The following is an 18899-nucleotide window of genomic DNA, read 5'->3' on the forward strand; positions in this document are numbered from 1 at the left end:
CAATCAGGCACGAATCACACCGAGGAAACTGAACCTGGTCACAAAGTCCTCTTTGTAACACGATTCAAGGTTTAGATTAAAGGGCTTGGATCTATTATCGGAATCTACTTGTATATAATCTAATAGAAACGCTGTGGTTGATTTAAGAAGCTGTCAGACAATTCAAAATGAATCAAATTAGCTACTTATACACACTATGGTCAATGGGGCATCATGGGATTCATCTGGAAATTTTTGCTTTGATAATCAATGCTTCAGTTTTACAACTCTATATTATTTTTCTAATAGCTTTGACCCTAAAGGGCACGGGGGCTATTCCTCCTTTATCAGAACATCCTCTCACTGAACCTGTAAACTTTGGACAGCCATGAGGAATTTATGTATTTTGTTCATTGCATAAGAGAACAAAAAGAAAATAAGATGTATTCGTCCCACAATGGGGAACATTTGCAATATTACAGCAGCAAGAGTCAAAATAGGCCCCAGTAAGTAATACGTAACATGCAATACTTAAGTGTAAGTGACAAATAAATCTTGAAAGCTGTATGTAAGAAAGCTGCTTTACCTGCACATTTCATTTATTGTTCACATACCAAATAAGCCTATAGAGAAGTAGTAAGTAAATATCATCAGGACGTGGCATGGAGGTGAGGCAGGGGAGCATGTTTTTGAAAGTTTGGTAAATCTGACGTCAGAGTGATTTCACCTGAATCAAGATTTCATTTTCCATTCATGAAAACAGCTCAAGGATCATTAAATCAATGGCTGCTACTTTCCATAATAATAAACCATCAGGATACGGAGCTGTTTGAGGCTCAATCAATGTGGATCATGTAATTATGATTGTTAAGAACACTCGGTGAGCTGCCTCCTTCACGTGGCCTATGAATCATTCATTGAACATGGACTCGATTTTAAATCCCTTCTTAAAAATGCATCTTTTTTATTAATTCCAGTTCACTGTTGTTCTTTTAATATGACCTACCTGTTTCATTTTACTCATAAATCATTGTTGGAGGTCTTATTAGATTTTAGTTTTGTATTATTGACCTGTCATGTTTTATCTTGTTTTAACTTTGAAAAGTGTTGTAAACATAAAGTCTATTATTATTATTTTTCTTCTTCTTCTTCTTCTTCTTCTTCTTCTTCTTATCATCATCATCATTACGATCATCACCATTATTATTGTTATTATTATTATTAGTAGTAGTAGTACTAGTATCGTTGTTGTTGTTTTAAAGTATTGTTTAGATGAAGTATATTATTAGTAGTATTACCATTTCTACTGTTATTATTATTACTAATATAGTTTTATTAGCATTATTATTATTATTATAACTGGTGTCAATGTTATTATTTCTAGTATTATTTTCATTATTATATTTATTATTTCATTATTTTCCTGCCTCATACGTAACACGCTGCCCTGTTCCTGTTTGCAAACATGCGTCAAAAGCACGTGACCGCGCCGACGCATCTCGCCGCGTCGCCCAATCAGGAAACGGGGGTGTGTGCGGGTGGGCGTGGCTCGCTGGTGTTGCTGTGAAAAAATGTCGACGGACGAGCTGCTTCATTAAAGGCGCCACGGAGGATTTCAACCACAACACCGGGAGGAGGAGGAGGACGGCGGCGAGGACCGGGACCGGAGCTCTCGAGACCCGGACACTGTGAGTAGCTCATCCCCCTCTTCTTCTTCTTCCTCCTCCACCTCCTCCTCCTCTTCCTCCTCCAGGAACTCTGCGTCTCCATGCACTTTCTGCTCCGGTGAACCCCGCACCATCCACGCACCATCATCTGCGTGCATTTCGGTAACTGCGCGTTGTTTTTATCCTCCTTTTCAATTCCCCCGTTCGTTATTATTCCTCCATTTTTCCCCCACTATGTCATCATTCACCTGCGTTTGATTTATGTAACGCATGCTTTCTTTTTCTTTTTCTTTTTTTTTTTTTTAAAGTGCCTCTCTCTTTTATCTGCGGCCAATGAGAATTACGCACGACTGTGATTTGGCTACTGCGATGTCGTGCGCAGTTTCCAACGTTACCCGGAAATAAGCGAGGTATTTTGCTCTCAGCTGTTTCCTTGTAAAAAAAACAAAACGCGTCTGTGCGCATTTGTGGCTCATTTTTTCTCCGGAGCCAGAGAGAGGGATGGAGGGATGGAAGGATGGAGTGATAGATGGAGGGATGGAGAGATGGCGGTGCGTGCCGCAGGAGGATGTTGCGCACTTCGTTTTTACCTCTGGAGTGAGTGACCCGGTTGCTGCGTAATGGTTTTAATGTGCGTGGTACCTGCGCTTGTCGTCGATGTTTACCTCAGCTTCACTTGTTTTGTGATGAAGACTCGTTTATTGGCTTCGTCCCTTTAACGTCTCAATTACAAGGAGCAGGAAGAGAAGTTGGATTAAGTTACAGGTACTTTAAATTAGTGTACTTTAAAACAACAAAACAAAAGGAATCTGTATGTTTCTGCTTTTTTTTCTGGATATGTATATGTACATATATATACATACTACTTACTTTTAAATCGTGTCATTATTATACTTGTCAGTATCCTGCTGTGTATAATGTCCCTGCTAAATATTCAGTTTTTTTAACAATAACATATTTAAAGAAATGTAAAAATAAGTTACCACTTCATTCAAGAATCTTTTGTTGTGTGAAGACCTGAAGTTAATATTATGTAAGATTGTTTTTCCTCGTTGTTCCGTTTGCAGAAATATTTTCCCCTTCTATGAGTTTGAATTTTTCTTAAACATATTGTTATAATCAGTGTTATTGATTCCTCCTCAGTCTGGTTTTTATTGTTTGGAAAGCTGTGGTGTCTGCGCCTCCTGCGCCTGCGCCTCGACTCGGCTCCATCCAGAGGTTTCTATGTCATACGCACTTTTTATTCCTGATGTAAACAAACCCTCTGAAGAGTAATTCCCTCTTCCGACACAGGGCGGCGTGCTCGTGAAGGTTTGACGCACAGAGCATGAGGTATCAGAAAACATTGTTGTTGGAATGAGTCAGATTTATTTTTCCAGGGAAAGAACATCTACCGTAAACGAGAATGAGTTTTTTCTTTTTTTTTAATTCCCAGTAACTCTGTCCACAGGAGGATTGACACATCTGTTGTTGTCTCACATCTCCACGTTTGGATTTGCATGTTTGAGACGCACAGAAATGAACGTATTAGAGAATCTGACAAAACCACAGAGTCCAGATTAGACTCTTTCTTCTTCCTCTCCAGATAAATATTGCTGTTCTCGTTTTTTGTTTTTTTTTTCTACAGAGGGAAATGAGGTGCTGCTTTAGACTCTCGCTCTCGCTCTCTCTCTCTCTCTCGAAGGTAAGAGCCAGTGCACGTCATGGAAAACCAGCGATATTTACCGTACAAGAAATGGTACAACAGCTCACTGTTTATATCATTTGAAAACTTTATATCCAAGGTGTGGCCAGTTGTCAAAGTGTCACAATTAAACTAAATCAAATCAGTTTATTTTTATGTTTGAAATGTCCTGAAATAATAATAATAATACCTGGGATTTTCTCAGGACCTGCTGCGACGTCTCTTCCTTCTCAGTCGACACGACCACGAGCTGAAGACGTGGCCCCTGCAGATCGGGGGTAACGACAGAACATGATCACTGTTTACTGTCAACACACTGTAAATACACAACAACATGTCATTTGTTTTATTAAATGCACGTGTGCGAGCGTTTGGGACCCAGGCCCGTTGATGCCAATACGGCCAAAAACAGTATATGAATGCAGCCGACTGGGCACCTTTCCAGGGGAGAGATTAAGGTTTAGGAAGTGGAACGAGCATGGTTGATAGATGACACGGCTAAAATTAACACACTGCCCACTGGATGAGGAGCATAAATAGCAGACAGGAAGGAGCAGCACGTGGATGTATCTTTTAAAGCTGTAGCACGTCTCAGTCAGCATAAACACAAACCACAGTCACAGTAAAACTTCCTGTTTGCTGCGACAAGCTGCAGAACGATTGGGTGTCTGGATAAAGATAAAGAAAAGGAACCAGCACATGAGCTCACTCGGGTTTTAGATGCATTAAATGTAACGTGGCGCGCGGAGAAATTCCTTTTTAGAATGCGTGTTAGTGTAGTGATCTCCTGCAGGACACGCACGTGAAGACTGAAGAGAGGATTCGCCTCAATCCTCGGATCAATACTCGGTATCTACTCTGAGCAAACATGCTTTGATCCCTGAGATCTCTTGCGTTTCCCGTGTAGCTCGGGGGTGGGGGGGGGTGAAAGCTGATTCTGTTACCGCTGCTCTCCTTTCTCGGTCCCTGTAAGGTGAAGCTGTGGGCTTTTGTATCCTCTGACTCCGGTGGGGAATTTGCACGTCACAAGGCTACAAGTGATTTTTTAGGTAAGAAAATGTACAGCCACTAGATGAAAATCTAGACACGAGCCAGGAGGATAAAGGAAGTTATTTTTTTTTTTTAAAAGGATGTTTTGTGACAACTCAGCCTTTTGAATTATCCTTGAGTTATCTTTCAATCCTTTTCAAAAACCGAGGTTCGGTCGGCGAGGCCGCGCTGCTGCAGCTTTGGAGACGCACTCAAAATGTCGTTGACTGCAGTTCAAGCCAACACTTGTGATTTTCATAATAAACCATATTTCCTCTGTGGAAATATTCTTCCAAACTCAAAAGAGAAAGATATGAATTATTGATGAAGGCACTTGTTGAATGCAAACATTATGCCTCTATAACAGACGGCTGAGCTGCTCCAGACAGAAACTTTATTTATCTTTTGTTAACTGAGACAAAGCTCTCGTTTCAGATTGGCATGTAAAAGGGACTTTATGCTTTGGAAACGCAGCCGTGTACAGAACAGATTGTTCCTCTTAGTGCCGTGAAGGACGCTGCGGTGCTGCCTTGGTATTTACAACAGCAATTTTGGGGCTAATTCGATCGAGGACATTATTTTTCAACCTAATTGTGGATTATTGACAAATAGACTTAACTCTCTACACGGTGCTGGAGTTAGTCGCATTAAGATCAAATATTTAAATCATGAATTATTCTGTTTTTTGGTGTCGGACTGAAGAATTGTGTTTCTGTCCTTTTTGTCTTCCCACAGCTCCGTTGGCCAAATTGCATGAGAAATGAAAACTCATCCGATCAAGGTACGTGAAGAATCAAATGAAACTGCAAAGGCCCAAATTCTTAAAATAAACTCTGCTAATGTTTGACTGAACCAAAACAGACTATTTATAAGACAGCGACACAGTCATTTTAAAGACACAGCAACTTCCCTCTAACATTTCATACAATACAAAGTGTTGTGCAATCACGTAATAGTTAACAGTTAATGTTTTTTTCATATTCTCGTCATTTTATAAGATTTGTGACATTTTAGAACCAGACAGTCGTGTTATTTTGAGTAGAGATAGAGGATTGAACTGGTATTTGTCTCCTTTGGATGAGGTCTGAGGCAGGAAACAACAAGAACTGAAAGAGGAAGAACATGTGGTTGGCCTATTCATGGTAAATCTCCTCACACGCTTTGTTCTTTTCTATGCTAGTTCTATTCAGGAAGTAAAAAGTACTAACACTGAATGAGAAGCAGAATGCAGAAATCACTGTATCAACCATCATATGTTTGTTTTTTTTTAACAAAAGACAACGTATAGATGTTTATAGATAAGTATTTCTTCCGGTGGAGCTTTAGAGATGAGCGGAGTCTCTCGTTAGACAGTATTTGAAAAGCCAAAACACCATCTGAGCGCTTATGCAACTGATACATAAGCTGGTGATGTGCCTTTAAAACCAGTGGGTTGTCAGGTGATCGAGGAGGCTCAGTCAGCTCAGCCTCGCAGACAGAGGAGCCAGAGTGTGTCTCTCGCAGAGAGGAGGGCAGCGGAGAGGCAGTGAGACCAATTATCAGGGGACATGGGGGGGAAATGGGGACACAGCAGCGTCACAGAGTGGGGGACAGGGAGCCGTGGTGGTAGGGTCCCTTTTACTGCAGTCTGCTCATGCTGTCTTCCCTTGTGTGGCTGCGAGCAAGTGTGTTTCTGCCTCAGCTTGATCATTACGCTGTGTTGTGCAGCCACAACACTGGTATAAAAGCGCAGAGAATTAAGTGCTGCGTCACACTCAGGAAGAGGAATAGCGTGATCATGCGCGCGTGTGCACGGCTGTGCGTGCATGCGCACGTACATATGCATTTCTGTGTGGTCTGCTCCATTTCTGTGTCTATGTGCTAGTTCGAAGCAGCTGTGTTAATGGCTGATCTGCAACCAGATGAAAATAAAGAGTGCGTGTGTTTGAGAGGTAAGCAGAAAGCGAGAGGGGGAGACAGAGAGACCGAGGGAGAGGGAGGGAGGGAGAGAGAGAGAGAGAGATTTTGGATTAGTTGCTACGTCACTTTTTCATGTTGGGAGAAACAGAAGCTGAGATAGCAGAAGCCCAGAGTCATGGAGTTTTCCACCTGAAGTGGACACAGTGGTTTCGGACAAGCCTGGCTTTCTCCTCTTCCTCTTCCTCCTTGGTAGTTCTGATCTGCTCTGCCTCTCGCTACTATATATATATGTGTGTCTGTGTCTCTGTGTGTGTGTGTGCGCAGTGTAGTTCCTGTGTGAGCTGGTATTGGGAGTTTCAACATGGATGCTGAAGATGGCACAGTGTCTCTAGATCTTGTTGTGGTGGCGTGTTGGGTGGGCTGCGGTGCGACAAAGGGGTTAACAAAAAGAATATTCTGGAGGATTCTTAATACCACAGCGAAGCTCAGTCAGGAATGTTTTGCCGAGAATTATCAAGGTATTCAAACATCTCTTCTGTCTTTTTTTGCCACCGTCACAACACGGAATAGAGATGATTACATCGGTGTAAATAGGTGAATACATTCATGCATGGTGTCGCATGACCTATTAGGAAACAGTGTTATATGCTTGACACAGCGTTATATGGGAGTGGGCACCGATGCAGCCGTGTGTACACAACAGCTGCCATCAAATCAAATTACAGGATAAGTTCGTTGCTGTATTCAGCGAAAATACTGATGTTTGATTTAAATCTCGAATATTCTGTAAATGTCTCTCTGTCGGGGCTGTCGACGACTACTTGTTGTAGTTAACTCTTGATGGAGTTGATGGGAGAAGTGAGCCTGCATGCTTGTATGACTGGTTGGGTTCTGTATGTTATCGGACAACAGATCCGCTCGGTGTCTGTGGCTAGTGGCACTTTTGTCATGTGATTTGTTTTCGCTCCTCTGGGCCACTGGGATTTGGCAAAGCCGTTCCCGAGACACATTTGTTTCTGCGTAGTAAGGAGAGACAGAGACGGTGACGCAGTCATCTCTGGGCTGGATTTCTCCTCCACCAGTACGCAGCAGCTTGTACCTCTCCCTCTCTTTCTCTCTATCTGTTTATCTATCCATCCATTGCTCTCCGAGAGAAGGGGAGTGATGGAAAAAGGGCTAAATGTCACGGCTAAGGACCCGAGGTAGAGAAACTGAGATAGAGAGAAAAAGAGGGGGAGAAAGAGAGAAGTTGTTTACCTTGCTCTCTTGGTGACTTTGCTTTGGCGTCTCTCCAGTTCACATGCACTGGACTTCCTAAAGCCGCAGCATCACAGGCCATCGTGCCAAAGCTGGATTCTCATTGGATGGGAGGAGCTCCCCTGGCTCCACAAGCTGCACAGCAGCACTTTATTGGCTTAGTGCAAGCGAGCAGCCGGAGGTCAAAATCTGATTGGTTAAGAGGCGCCTTTATTTTATACACAGCTTGCGCAGAAACACTGTTCCATGGATACAAGTCTGTTTAGTATGAGATGACTTGTTGGTCATTGTTAACATGGTAACATGTATTTCCTACGAGATTCCAGAGCTGAGGAATCAGAGTTGTCACTGATGTTTTGTTGGGGACATCCCTGCCAGTGTTTGTGGCGTTTGTGAAGTTATTATCATACATTCATCGATCAGCAGATTTCTCTCTGTACCTTAGTAACAGTGTTTTACAGGTAACTTAATTTTCTAATCATTTCTCTGGATCTTTGTTTGAAAGAGCTACGAAATGGGTCATAATAACAAGGAAATTCAAGCAATTATTTCAGTGTAATTAGTTATTTAATTAGTGTATAAGAATATGTTGATTTCCACATAGTAAATATCTTTTTTAATTTGTTTGCCAATTTCATTCTGCATGTGTAGACAAGTTCCACATGACCTGCCGTGCGTTGATCTCAGGATTCTGTAGCCTGCAGCAGCAAGAAACCCTGAATTAATTAATTGGAAGTGGACCAGAAATACAGTCTCCACTTGACTAAACACTAGGTGGAGCTTTTAAGAGCAGCTGTGTGAATATTGGCTTCTATTTATTGATTTTAACATCGTTTTAAGCCAAGACATACATGGATATTTAAAATATTTGATAATCCAATTGCCAAGTCCATTTCCCCCCCCCCCGAGATAAATTCCCCGTCCAGAAACCGGACAACATATCAGTTTCTTTTCGTGGAAATCGATGTGAACTGTGCGAGCTGTGAAACTTCCTGCTCACCCTGGACTCAGGGCTGCTCGGCTTCTCCTTCACAGCAGGACCGTGTCTGTTGAAGGTGGCGACCGCACGAGGGACTGAAATCCCCCGGTCGAGAGCGAGCTCTTCCTATTCTGCTGGCTGGAGGTCCGGCGTCCGAGAGACGCCACATTTCTGAGATGATGCAAGAGAGCGTGTGTGGCTGCGCGTGGTCTGCATTGCAGCTCCCGCTTCCACAGTCAGCGTCTCTCTCTCTCTCCCCCCCCCCCTCTCTCTCGCTCTCACTCGCTCTCTCTCATAAATGCGCTGATGGTATAACAAACGCTTTACTGAGGCTGCGTATTTATGATGATTGTAGAAACGCAGGTTCCTTTTATCAGCGCGGAAGCTGATACTGTCCCAGTCACCTCACCACTACGGGGGGGGGGGGGGATTTCTTATGAATTAGTGAAGACTGGTTCGTCTGCTCGTCTGAGGCCACACACACATCAATACAAAGCGTAAAGGTGACGCACCGTTAGAGAGACAAATGCATCGTTCCAGCGTCACGTCTTTTTTAAATAAGCTGTATTTTAACTCTGTACAGTATTTACAGCATTGATTAGTAACATAATTGAAAAAATGGGTCAATGTTTAAAGTGTTTGTACACAAGAAAACGTCATATCATGCATATTTCAGGTGTTAAAATCCGTTTTGTTTCAATAGTCTGTGTTTAAAACGACGGACGCCTGTGACGACGTGGCCCTCGTGAGTTTCCCCAGGGTGCGTCACACTCTCTCTCCGAAGGCCGCCTGTCCCTTTAAATCTTTCATAAGCATTACACAACAGGTCCAGTGGCACACAAGCAACAAACAGCCCAAATAAAGAAAATTGACGGGGTTGGGTTGAGCCAGCCGAAGGAACCAGACACCTACAGATAGACAGGCTCTCTGATCAAAACCGTCACTGTGGCTACCGTGCAAACATACACACACACGCACACTTATATTGCCTTACACGCCCTCACACACAAACACAACTTGCAAAAGCTGTGGGGATTTTGTCCTTCCTCCCGTCTGATCTGGCTCCAGGGAGGTTAAAAGACGAGTGTGGCGGAGAAGCGAAGGCAGACTGTGTGTGGGCGCATGTGTTCTGAAGGGATGAGGGTTTGAAGACAGGCGTCAGTGGGAGAAAGGATTTTACAATCGATTGGGTGGGTTTGTACTTTGTTGAAACACTTGGCAACATGTCAGTGAACTGGTCACTACCTGTCCCTGCCCCACCCCGTCAGCGTATTACTGCTGCGTGTCTGCACCATGGCTCCCACTGCCAGCGATTGACTGCCACTTCCTTGCTCTTCCCTTCTCGTCGATCGGAGTGCGAACGCATCCCCGACCATTCTACCAGGCAACGAGAGAGGAGAGGACTCATCGAGGTCCCTGCTGCAGCTGCAGGTGAGCGCTCGCGTTCGAAGACGCACAGCGACCGTGTTTTGTGTGTCTGTTTCGGCCCTTCGCACATCCGTGAGGCTTGGATCGTGTATCAGATCAGTCGTGTAGGCGTGTTACAGAGAAACGGATTGAGAGAAAGAGAGACACAGAGAGAGAGAGGGGGGGGGGTGTTCTGGTGCTTTCTCTGTGGTTTTCCATTTCATCTCTCTATCTCGCTCTGCACTCACCTGCTTCCCTCCTCTCTGCTTTCTGGCCCGAACCAGGGCGGTGAATCATACTTCCTTCTCGAGCCGGAGAGTCTAACCTCTCTCAGAGTGCATTACAATTAAGGTCCATAGTATCTGAGGTGCTGCCAGTTTTCCCTGCACCGTCATCTCGGTCTGCTCGGAAACAACGACGACAGCTTCACTACAAGTGCGCTGTCATTAATTCAATCATAAAGGAGACATATTATGCTTTTTCAGTGTTCGTTACCATCCTTCCTGTCCCGATACTAATTCTGTTACCTGGATTTTTCATATCGGCTGATATCGATACCAGTGAATATAAAAGAATAACAACTTTTATCATGTATTTTAACAGCTGTACGCTACTGACCCCTTGTGGCAGTGATTGTTATCATCGTAGTCTGACCTGGTTCTGCTTTGAAAATCAAATACATGAAGAGAATGAGTAACATACAGCTTTTCTTACAGCTACTAAATAAAACTAGTAATAAACAACAGTTACTTCCTTTAAATAGCTGGAAACTGAAGTTTTGCACATGTCGCTGTTTTGCTGGTGGCACTTTCCAGTGTGAAGTGTTTACTAATTGCCGATATTAAGTTCTGGCTACCGCTTCACTATCGGTACTTCTTCGTGCCAGTGGCACTGCTGTTTTGTAGCTGTGAAAAGAAAACTGCAGTTATATCTGGGTTAAACAAATATATTCTAAAGACGTGGTATCGGAATGGTACATAGATTTGCATTTTCGCTAGTATTGGAGGCGTTTCCGATTCTGGCTGGTATCAGTATGGGAACAGCGCTAACGTTAGCCATAATTTGCATAAAGCACGCTCTCCTAAAAAGCCAAATAAAAAGGGAGCAGAGGCCGACATTTTCTACACTGTTGACCAATCACAACAGAGCAGGCTGACTGGCCAATCAGATCAGACCTTATCAGGAGGGCGGCCTTAAAGGAGACGGGAGCTAAAAGGGTTTCTGACGGAGGCTGAAAAGAGGAGCTGCAGTATGAGGAAAGTTTTCATGTAAAACTTTTCAAGTAATAACACTAATTTAAAACTGAACACAAGCAGATTATGTCTCCTTTGATTGTTCTATTTACAAATGGTAAAGTCTACGGCTGAGCTGAGGTATGAAACCACAACGTCTGCCTCTCTCAGATCTTATTTAACAGTCGAATCATTGCTTTGGCCGCTGGCTTTTTTAATAATTCACATCTGTAAACAAAGCATGCAAGTATTCTGTAAGAGGTGGCTGCTCGTGAGATAGAATAGATCAGTTTGTCAACGCTTAATAAAAATCTGTTAAATGTCAACCAGCGCTTGTTGTCCCCGAAGTCGTGTTTTTTAAGTAAAGAGAGAAAGCTGCCTCTTGGAGCATCTTGAATTAGTTTAAAAGTTTGCCCCAGATCCCAGAACACATTTAGTCTTCTTGTAAATATTAATTCCTAATATCAAAAACGTGTGTGTGTTGCAGATTTGTAAGTCGGGGCTGTCCCTCGAGTCGCTGCTTCATATCTACGGTATCTTTCCAAGGCTCTTTGTTAATTACACTACCTGCAGATATTGAGCCACGTGTCTATCTGCCGCTGCATCTGAACCACTTTTTCTTGTTCTCTCGAATCTTTTTGTTTCAGTTTCTTCGACGGAAATGTTTCTTGGAAATGCCTTTGTGGGATCGCCGCTCGCACCACATCCACGACAACGGAGAATCACAACTTGTTACTACACAGGGTTGATTTCCCTTTGGGATTTTCTACTAATATTGATTTTATTACTTTTTTTCGTAAAAGGTTCCCTCGAGGGTGTTTGGCGCCACAGGAAGTCCGTTTTGTGCCCCCCTTGGAAGCTGGTTTCAGATGGTGGCTTAGAGTATCGTCACCTATCTAGCACCATTTGAAATCAGTGTTCTTGGGGTGGGATGTGTTTCACTGAGCAGCAGCAGCAGGAAGCCACGAAGTGTCACAGCAGGTTTCTAGTGATGAAGGTAAGAGAGACAACTTCACCTGTCCAGCGCCGCTCCTTGAAGCGCCACCTAGTGGTCAACAAACCGTGGATCTGCAGCAACAGCTCAAGCTCTTTGTCCTATCTCCAAGGTTGACCGATTTCTTTTGGTGTTCAGAGTCTACTATTGTTTCTAGCACCATTTGAAATCGGTTACAGTGAAGGACAGATCTCGTCTCACCTTGATGTGGATTTTGCAACCAAGCCGTCTTCATTTTACTGCTGAAACTTCAAAGTTAAACAGTTTAAAATCGAGGCAAAGTAGTAATTTAGTTCTCAAACAGTTCAGGATCGCTCATTGAAATCTAGATTGTTAATTTTACAGGGGAGGGAGAAGAATCAAGATTTTTTTCTTTGCTTAAATGATGAGAATGACAAAAAGATTCTATATTTTAGTGTTAATGGCAAAATGCATTGTTTTATATCTCTCTTCTGTAAATGGTTCGTCTCACAGTAATGCAACAGGTGTCAGGTAAAAAAGGTACAATATTTGCACTTGATGAAATGTTGGTTTAAAAGTATTTTAAGCAAATTTGAGTAATTGGATTGTTTGACACTGTAAAATAAACTATTGCATCAGAGAATTGTGGTTTGTATTATTCAAATAGTGTTGAAAAGACTCAAAACAAACACTGTAAGTGGATTACTTGATCACTTTAACCAGATTATTTAAACATTTAATCATACATATTTGTGAATGTGTATATATTTTGGGTTCTTGCCATATTAAGAATTCACATCTGTAGAGAAAGCATGCAATGGACTCCTTACATGTTTACAGTAGCTAGTGTTTCCTTGTAATTGTCTCTTAATTAGTTTTATGTTTTGAATGTATTTTTAAAAGCTTTGGGACCAAGAGACTTCTGGTTAAAGAAAACATTCAAACATGTAGCAATGAGCAAAGCTTGTGCAAAATAAAGGCATATCAAACACGTTTATTTCATCCATGTTTACAAAATATTTTATGGCAAATTTACACAAAACTACAAATTTCTCTTTTGACAAATAAATAAAAAGTTGACCAGGTGCTAAAACCTTTACGAATCACATTCTGTACATCTTGATGTAGCCACCGTCAAAACGTGTAACACTGGAAGCATTCCTGTTCTTCACAGTAGTGGGGGGAATTTGTTAAGACTCTGGCGAATATATGACATCTCATTTAGTAGAATCATGATTAGGCCTCATTACCTGTCACCAGCAAGATTAGCTGACAGTTGGCAGTTGTGAAAAGTCTGTTTGGGATAAGGCATTTAAAACACACCACACGTCGACAGGCACGATGCCCGATCCCACCTTTCTGAAAGGACTGGTTTATCGGCTCGGAGCCCCTCCCTCTACGAGGGGTGTCATCAATATCTAGTTCAGTTACAAGCTTTGTTTGAAACAAGTGACAGATATATTGGATAGGTTCTTCAACATCACACTTAAAGGTTATTTAAACTGAACAGCTGTATTTTAAAAAGGTGAGCAGTGCATACATTCAGTTTTTTCTCAATCCAAACCATTGCTGCATTTCATGCTACAGTGGCCCGAGCTGTGCTCTTGAGTTTTAGTGCAAAAGTATAAAATCTATATGGAGATAAAGCTTCTCTGACAAACACAATGTCATTCATTAATATTAAGACAAAAGAAAAACTTCTGCACTGGTCTTCAATATGGGCAGGAACAAGTAAGGCAAGTTAAGAGTGTATCAGATATGTACATTACTATCGACTAACCAGAGCAACAAGCAGTAGCTGAGGACTGAGCGCAATTTGCAGAGATTTCAGGATCTCTAGACATTTCATCATGTCTGTCTCTCCAAATTAAAGCCATAAGCAGGTTCAAACACTCGTCCAGGGGCGGCCCTCTTCCATTCAGATCATTAGTACAGCCCGTACAGCTGGGCCATCAGGACGCTAATTCTTTCTTCTGCAAAAGAAAAAGAAGAATAGTGTTAATTTTCAGACAGTGTAAAAACTCTTACAGCCCTGTTAATGAAGGAAAAAAAAAAAAGTTACGCAAATGTGATGTCATGGGACATAAAAATAGCAGGACAAGTGAGGAGGCGTTTCAGGAGCAGTGTTTTCTCTCGGGGAAGCAGAGTTACCTCTACCACAGAATTTGGACATAGACACACACACATGTATGGGCGGCTGTGGCTGAGGGGTAGAGCGGTCGTCCTCCAACCTGAAGGTCGGCAGTTCGATCCCCATTCTTCCCCATCTGCATGCCGAAGTGTCCTTGGGCAAGATGCTGAACCCTGAGTTACCCCTCATAGAACAAGAAAGTGCTGCTAATAGATGCACTTTATGAATGTGTGTGTTAATGGGTGAATGTAAAACTGTACTGTAAAGAGCTTTGAGTGGTCATCAAGACTAGAAAAGCGCTATATAAATACAAAACCATTTACCATATATAAACACACTAAAGGATAGAAACACTGAAAACACAACATACGTCTCCTTTAAAATGTTTTGCCTACATCATCATATATCGGTGCCGCTCATCGTTATCTGTTCATTTGGCAAACATAGGTTCAAGTGTACTTTGTGGTCAATCTTCTTACCGAGAGTGGAATTGCCTCTCCTGGTTTTGGAGCCTCACTGTCGGGATAACTTCTCTGAGAGCTGCAACACAATAATGGTCAACTTTACTGCTAATGTGTGACCCAGTAGAATGTAATAAAGTGTAGAGAACACACACACACACACACACACACACACACACACACACACACACACACACACACACACACACACACACACACACACACACACACACACACACACACACACACACACACACACACACACACACACACACACACACACCTTGTAAAAGTATGATTTTAAAGATACTGTCCTACACACGAGTTCGTCTTTACACTCAAACAACAACTCTGCCCCGACAGCAACTAAAAGCTTTTCCTGGGAAACATTTATTAACCACTGCTTCCTACTTTGCAGAGGTTAAATTAGTTCATGTAAAATTTGAACGAACCAGAAGGGCAATTTAAAAAAAGGAACTAGATTGTTCTTGGAACAGTTCTCGGGCTGATTATTAAAGCATTTCAAAGACAATATCTGCCTTATATTCAAGAGTAATGAAATGTGCAAATCACACCAACCTCTCCAGACATTTGTCTTAATCTGATGTGCAGGGTTAACCCTAACACTGCATATTAGATGATGGAGATAACACATTTCTGTTCTTCTACACGATTAAAACCTCATGAGGCGTTCGGGGCAGAGCTCTTTCTCCTGAGTGACTGACAGCTCTGTGCAGGAGAGTTCTTCTGAGGCTTACAACAGTGCCCCCTTGTGACAACTGTGGTGGATAAAAACCTTAAGAACGCACACAACTTACTTCAGCATGCAACATTTAGAAATAGCTGACAGACAGAAAGCTTAGACAGTAGGAAAAGGATGTTTAAATACAAAAACAGAAAAGGTTGGAGAAGTCACAAAAGTCACAAAGAGGATCGGGTTTTGTTACTGGTTGGTCTGGGATACAATACAGCAGCCATAAAAGGGAAGCAGCCGTTTCAAGGTGTTAGTCTAAAAGGACAAATAAAACCTTTACCCGCGTTTTTTCTTGATGAAGTAGGTGGCGCCACCAGCGATACCAGCGATAATGGCGGCAGCGACTATTTTGATGAGACAAATACAAATGTGTGAAAAAGGATGACGGGATATGAGGCCAACAAATGCATCCACCATCCCCACATGAGAAGAGTAAGATTGGGAATGTGGCACTTTGACTCCAGAACTTATTATTATTATCATGATTTTATTAATTGTTGCTGCTATCATAAATAACATCTATAAATATCACTCTTGTTTTCTTTATAACAATGAAAACGTGTTTATCTCTCTCTCTCTCCCCTCTTTTCTCTCCACAGTCGTGCTGCTCATTGTGGGAACTGTTGTGTTTCTCCATAATTTTTAAGGTCTCGACCTTCTATGTAAAGTGCCTTCAGATAATGCAAGTTATGATTTGACGCTATACAAATAAAATTGAATTGAAGAATTCCATGTAATTCCACGTCATTCCTCTGGGGCCAACGTGATCAGCGTTAACTCTTTACTTTGATGATCTACTGTGGTTTGATCGACTGAAGTTGAAACTTACTCAGAATTGGAACACCATACTGTGTAAAGCCGTCACTTTCACTCTCTGTAAATAAAAGGTAGGAAAAAAAGGGATGAGATCATGGAAGAGGACAGAAATAACTCTAACAGGACAGATTATTTTTGATGATTTACCAGGTGTGTCAGTTGGTTTAGGAGCAGCTGAACCAGAGATATAAAGAAAAAGAAAATGATTGCATGTTACACATAAGCATCATCAGATGAATTCAAACACCGGACATGCAGCATTAACGAGGGCTGAACAATGTTTTCAGGGAAATTCTGAGTTATTAAGCAATGGCTATTGTACAATTGCTGAGTCTCACACAAGCACATTAACAGAAATCATAAACGCTAAAGCCACAACTACAATACAAGAAGTGACAACACATCCACAACAGCCACACAACACAATTGCAACCGAAGTGAGCGTTAATGGATGTTAAAATGTGAAGTGTTAATAGTTACTTATTGTGGTCAAGAATGCACCTGTACCCCAAAACCGCAAATGGACAAGAATTTAGCAGTAATAGAAAATTAACTCTGCTTGTTTCAGTGTCAACATCCATTGTTGATCACATCCGTTGTGGTTATGTTTCTGTTTTGTGTCTCGATTATGATGTTTACATGACTGGCTCATACGCTGTTCCATTCATTTTCCCCATTTAAATGTTTCAGAGCAGAGTGTGATCATGATCAAGCAGTTGCTAAGCACCGTACGTGTAGATGGTGCAAAACGCTGTGTAAATAAAGGTTTGATTGTACTTGTAACAAACAATCACCGGCAAAATCCCAGCTTTTTGGCCAAAACAAAAGCATCAAAAGAAACTCTACCCGTTTGTTTCCCTGAAGGTGTGGTGGTGGTGGTGGTGGTAGCAGCTTTAGTTGTGGCAGACACTGCTCCAAAAGAAAATAAATAAAGTAAATGGGGAATCAGGACACTGTGATCAGGGATTTGCTTGGATCACATACATCCGATTACAGTTGTGTCTTTTTATTCATTAAGGCTGTGGAAACTAGTTCAAATCCATTTTAAAAACAAACAAATCATCTTTACTGTTTTTGTTTTATTTACAGTTGCTGTCATGAATTAATGCCGCTGGTTTTATTTTGAAAACTTGTAGTTGTATTGTTATTTAATGCTGTTACGTTGTTTCCAGCTTTCCACAGGAAGAGCACTCAAGCACTCAAGCCCTGTTCAGACAACGTATAATACAGATGTCTTCGCAAAATCTATTTGACCAACAGAGGATGTGTGAGAGAAGTGTTAATAGTTACTTATTGTGGTCAAGAATGCACCTGTACCCCAAAACCGCAAATAGACAAGAATTTAGCACCGTACGTGTAGATGGTGCAAAACGCTGTGTAAATAAAGGTTTGATTATACTTGTAACAAACAATCACCGACAAAATCCCATTGAAAAAATTTGGCCAAAACAAAAGCATTAAAAGAGACTCTACCCGTTTGTTTCCCTGAAGGTGTGGTGGTGGTGGTGGTGGTGGTGGTAGTAGTAGCTTTAGTTGTGGCTTTAGTTGTGGCTTTAGTTGTGGCTTTAGTTGTGGCAGACACTGCTCCAAAAAAATAATAAATAAAGTAAAAGGGGAATCAGGACACTGTGATCAGGGATTTGTTTGGATCAAATACATCCGATTACAGTTGTGTCTTTTTATTCATTAAGGCTGTGGAAACTAGTTCAAATCCATTTTAAACAGACAAATCATCTTTAGCGTTTTTGTTTTATTTACAGTTTGTCATGAATTAATGCCGCTGGTTTTATTTTGAAAACTTGTAGTTGTATTGTTATTTAATGCTGTTATGTTGTTTCCAGCTTTCCACAGGAAGAGCACTCAAGCCCTGTTCAGACAGCGTATAATACAGATGTCTTCGCAAAATCTATTTGACCAACAGAGGATGTGTGAGAGAAGATTGGGAATTCATTCTATTGAGCTATCCTGGAGTTTTGTATAGTTCTAATAATTGAAGAAAAAGAAGACAGTGAAAATATCCCCTCATTTGCATAAATAGCCAATCACACGTAGGAATGGGATTAAATCTGAAATTAGCATAAACTCACATATAACTTACATTCGCATTTTGGAAGACCGGGTGACCAGTCGCTATTTATGTCACATGTCTGTGTCCTCTCTCCCACCATGTCGTATCCGGTATCGCACTCCAACGTCACACTAGCCAAGTGTTTATAGGGGGGTCGAGAACCCGCTGCCCATTTACCAAAGTCAATAACAGGCTCTTCACAATTAACAACTGCAGGCAAAGAAAATGGAAAGTAATAGAGTATTGGTGAGAGTCACGGCTCAGGTTACATCAGAGAATCTTGAGAAAAATTATAAAAGCCACTTACTGATACACTCTGGAGGATCAGGCTTGAATACCCTACCCTCTGAACATGTTGATGATTTGGAACCTTTGAGTGAATACGGTTTTTGGCACACGAATTGTATAACCTCCAAATATTTGTAGTAGTCTTCTTTTTTTGGACTGAAATCGCCATTTTCAATCCCACGTGGCAAACCACAAGTAATTACTGCAAAATAAAAATGACACTTATTAGAATTTAATGCTTTTTACATAGTTTTCTGTCATTTAAAGTTTTTTTTGCTAAAGAAAGATCACCA

At 41.6% G+C, this 18899-nt stretch overlaps 1 protein-coding gene and 1 long non-coding RNA gene across 2 annotated transcripts; one reads left to right on the plus strand and one right to left on the minus strand.

Moving 5' to 3' along the window:
- Nucleotides 1-1595: 1595 nt before the first annotated feature.
- LOC117764268 lies at nucleotides 1596-2433 on the plus strand. The gene is made up of 2 exons (XR_004614357.1): nucleotides 1596-1667; nucleotides 2140-2433. It is a non-coding gene; the product is annotated as an uncharacterized LOC117764268 (long non-coding RNA).
- Nucleotides 2434-13064: 10631 nt separating this feature from the next.
- LOC117765046 (membrane cofactor protein-like) lies at nucleotides 13065-18867 on the minus strand. Its single transcript, XM_034591272.1, has 6 exons — nucleotides 18846-18867; nucleotides 18626-18808; nucleotides 18349-18528; nucleotides 16398-16424; nucleotides 16264-16308; nucleotides 13065-14061 (listed from the first exon to the last, which is right to left on the minus strand). The coding sequence occupies exons 1-6, from the start codon at nucleotides 18865-18867 to the stop codon at nucleotides 14015-14017; spliced, it is 504 nt and encodes a 167-aa protein (XP_034447163.1). The 3' UTR covers nucleotides 13065-14014.
- Nucleotides 18868-18899: the final 32 nt, after the last annotated feature.

The sequence above is a fragment of the Hippoglossus hippoglossus genome, chromosome 7 (genome assembly GCF_009819705.1).
Source record: "Hippoglossus hippoglossus isolate fHipHip1 chromosome 7, fHipHip1.pri, whole genome shotgun sequence".
Classification (NCBI taxonomy): Eukaryota; Metazoa; Chordata; class Actinopteri; order Pleuronectiformes; family Pleuronectidae; genus Hippoglossus; species Hippoglossus hippoglossus.

What these genes read in the sequence shown, in the direction of transcription:
- LOC117765046 (XM_034591272.1), bottom strand. Translation starts at nt 18,867, where the DNA reads ATGACAGAAAACTATGTAAAAA. An exon ending in CGGTCTTCCAAAATGCGAAT is followed by an intron (nt 16,425 to 18,348) that starts GTAAGTTATATG and finishes TCTCTGGTTCAG; the next exon opens with CTGCTCCTAAACCAACTGAC. An exon ending in TAAACCAACTGACACACCTG is followed by an intron (nt 16,309 to 16,397) that starts GTAAATCATCAA and finishes TTTTATTTACAG; the next exon opens with AGAGTGAAAGTGACGGCTTT.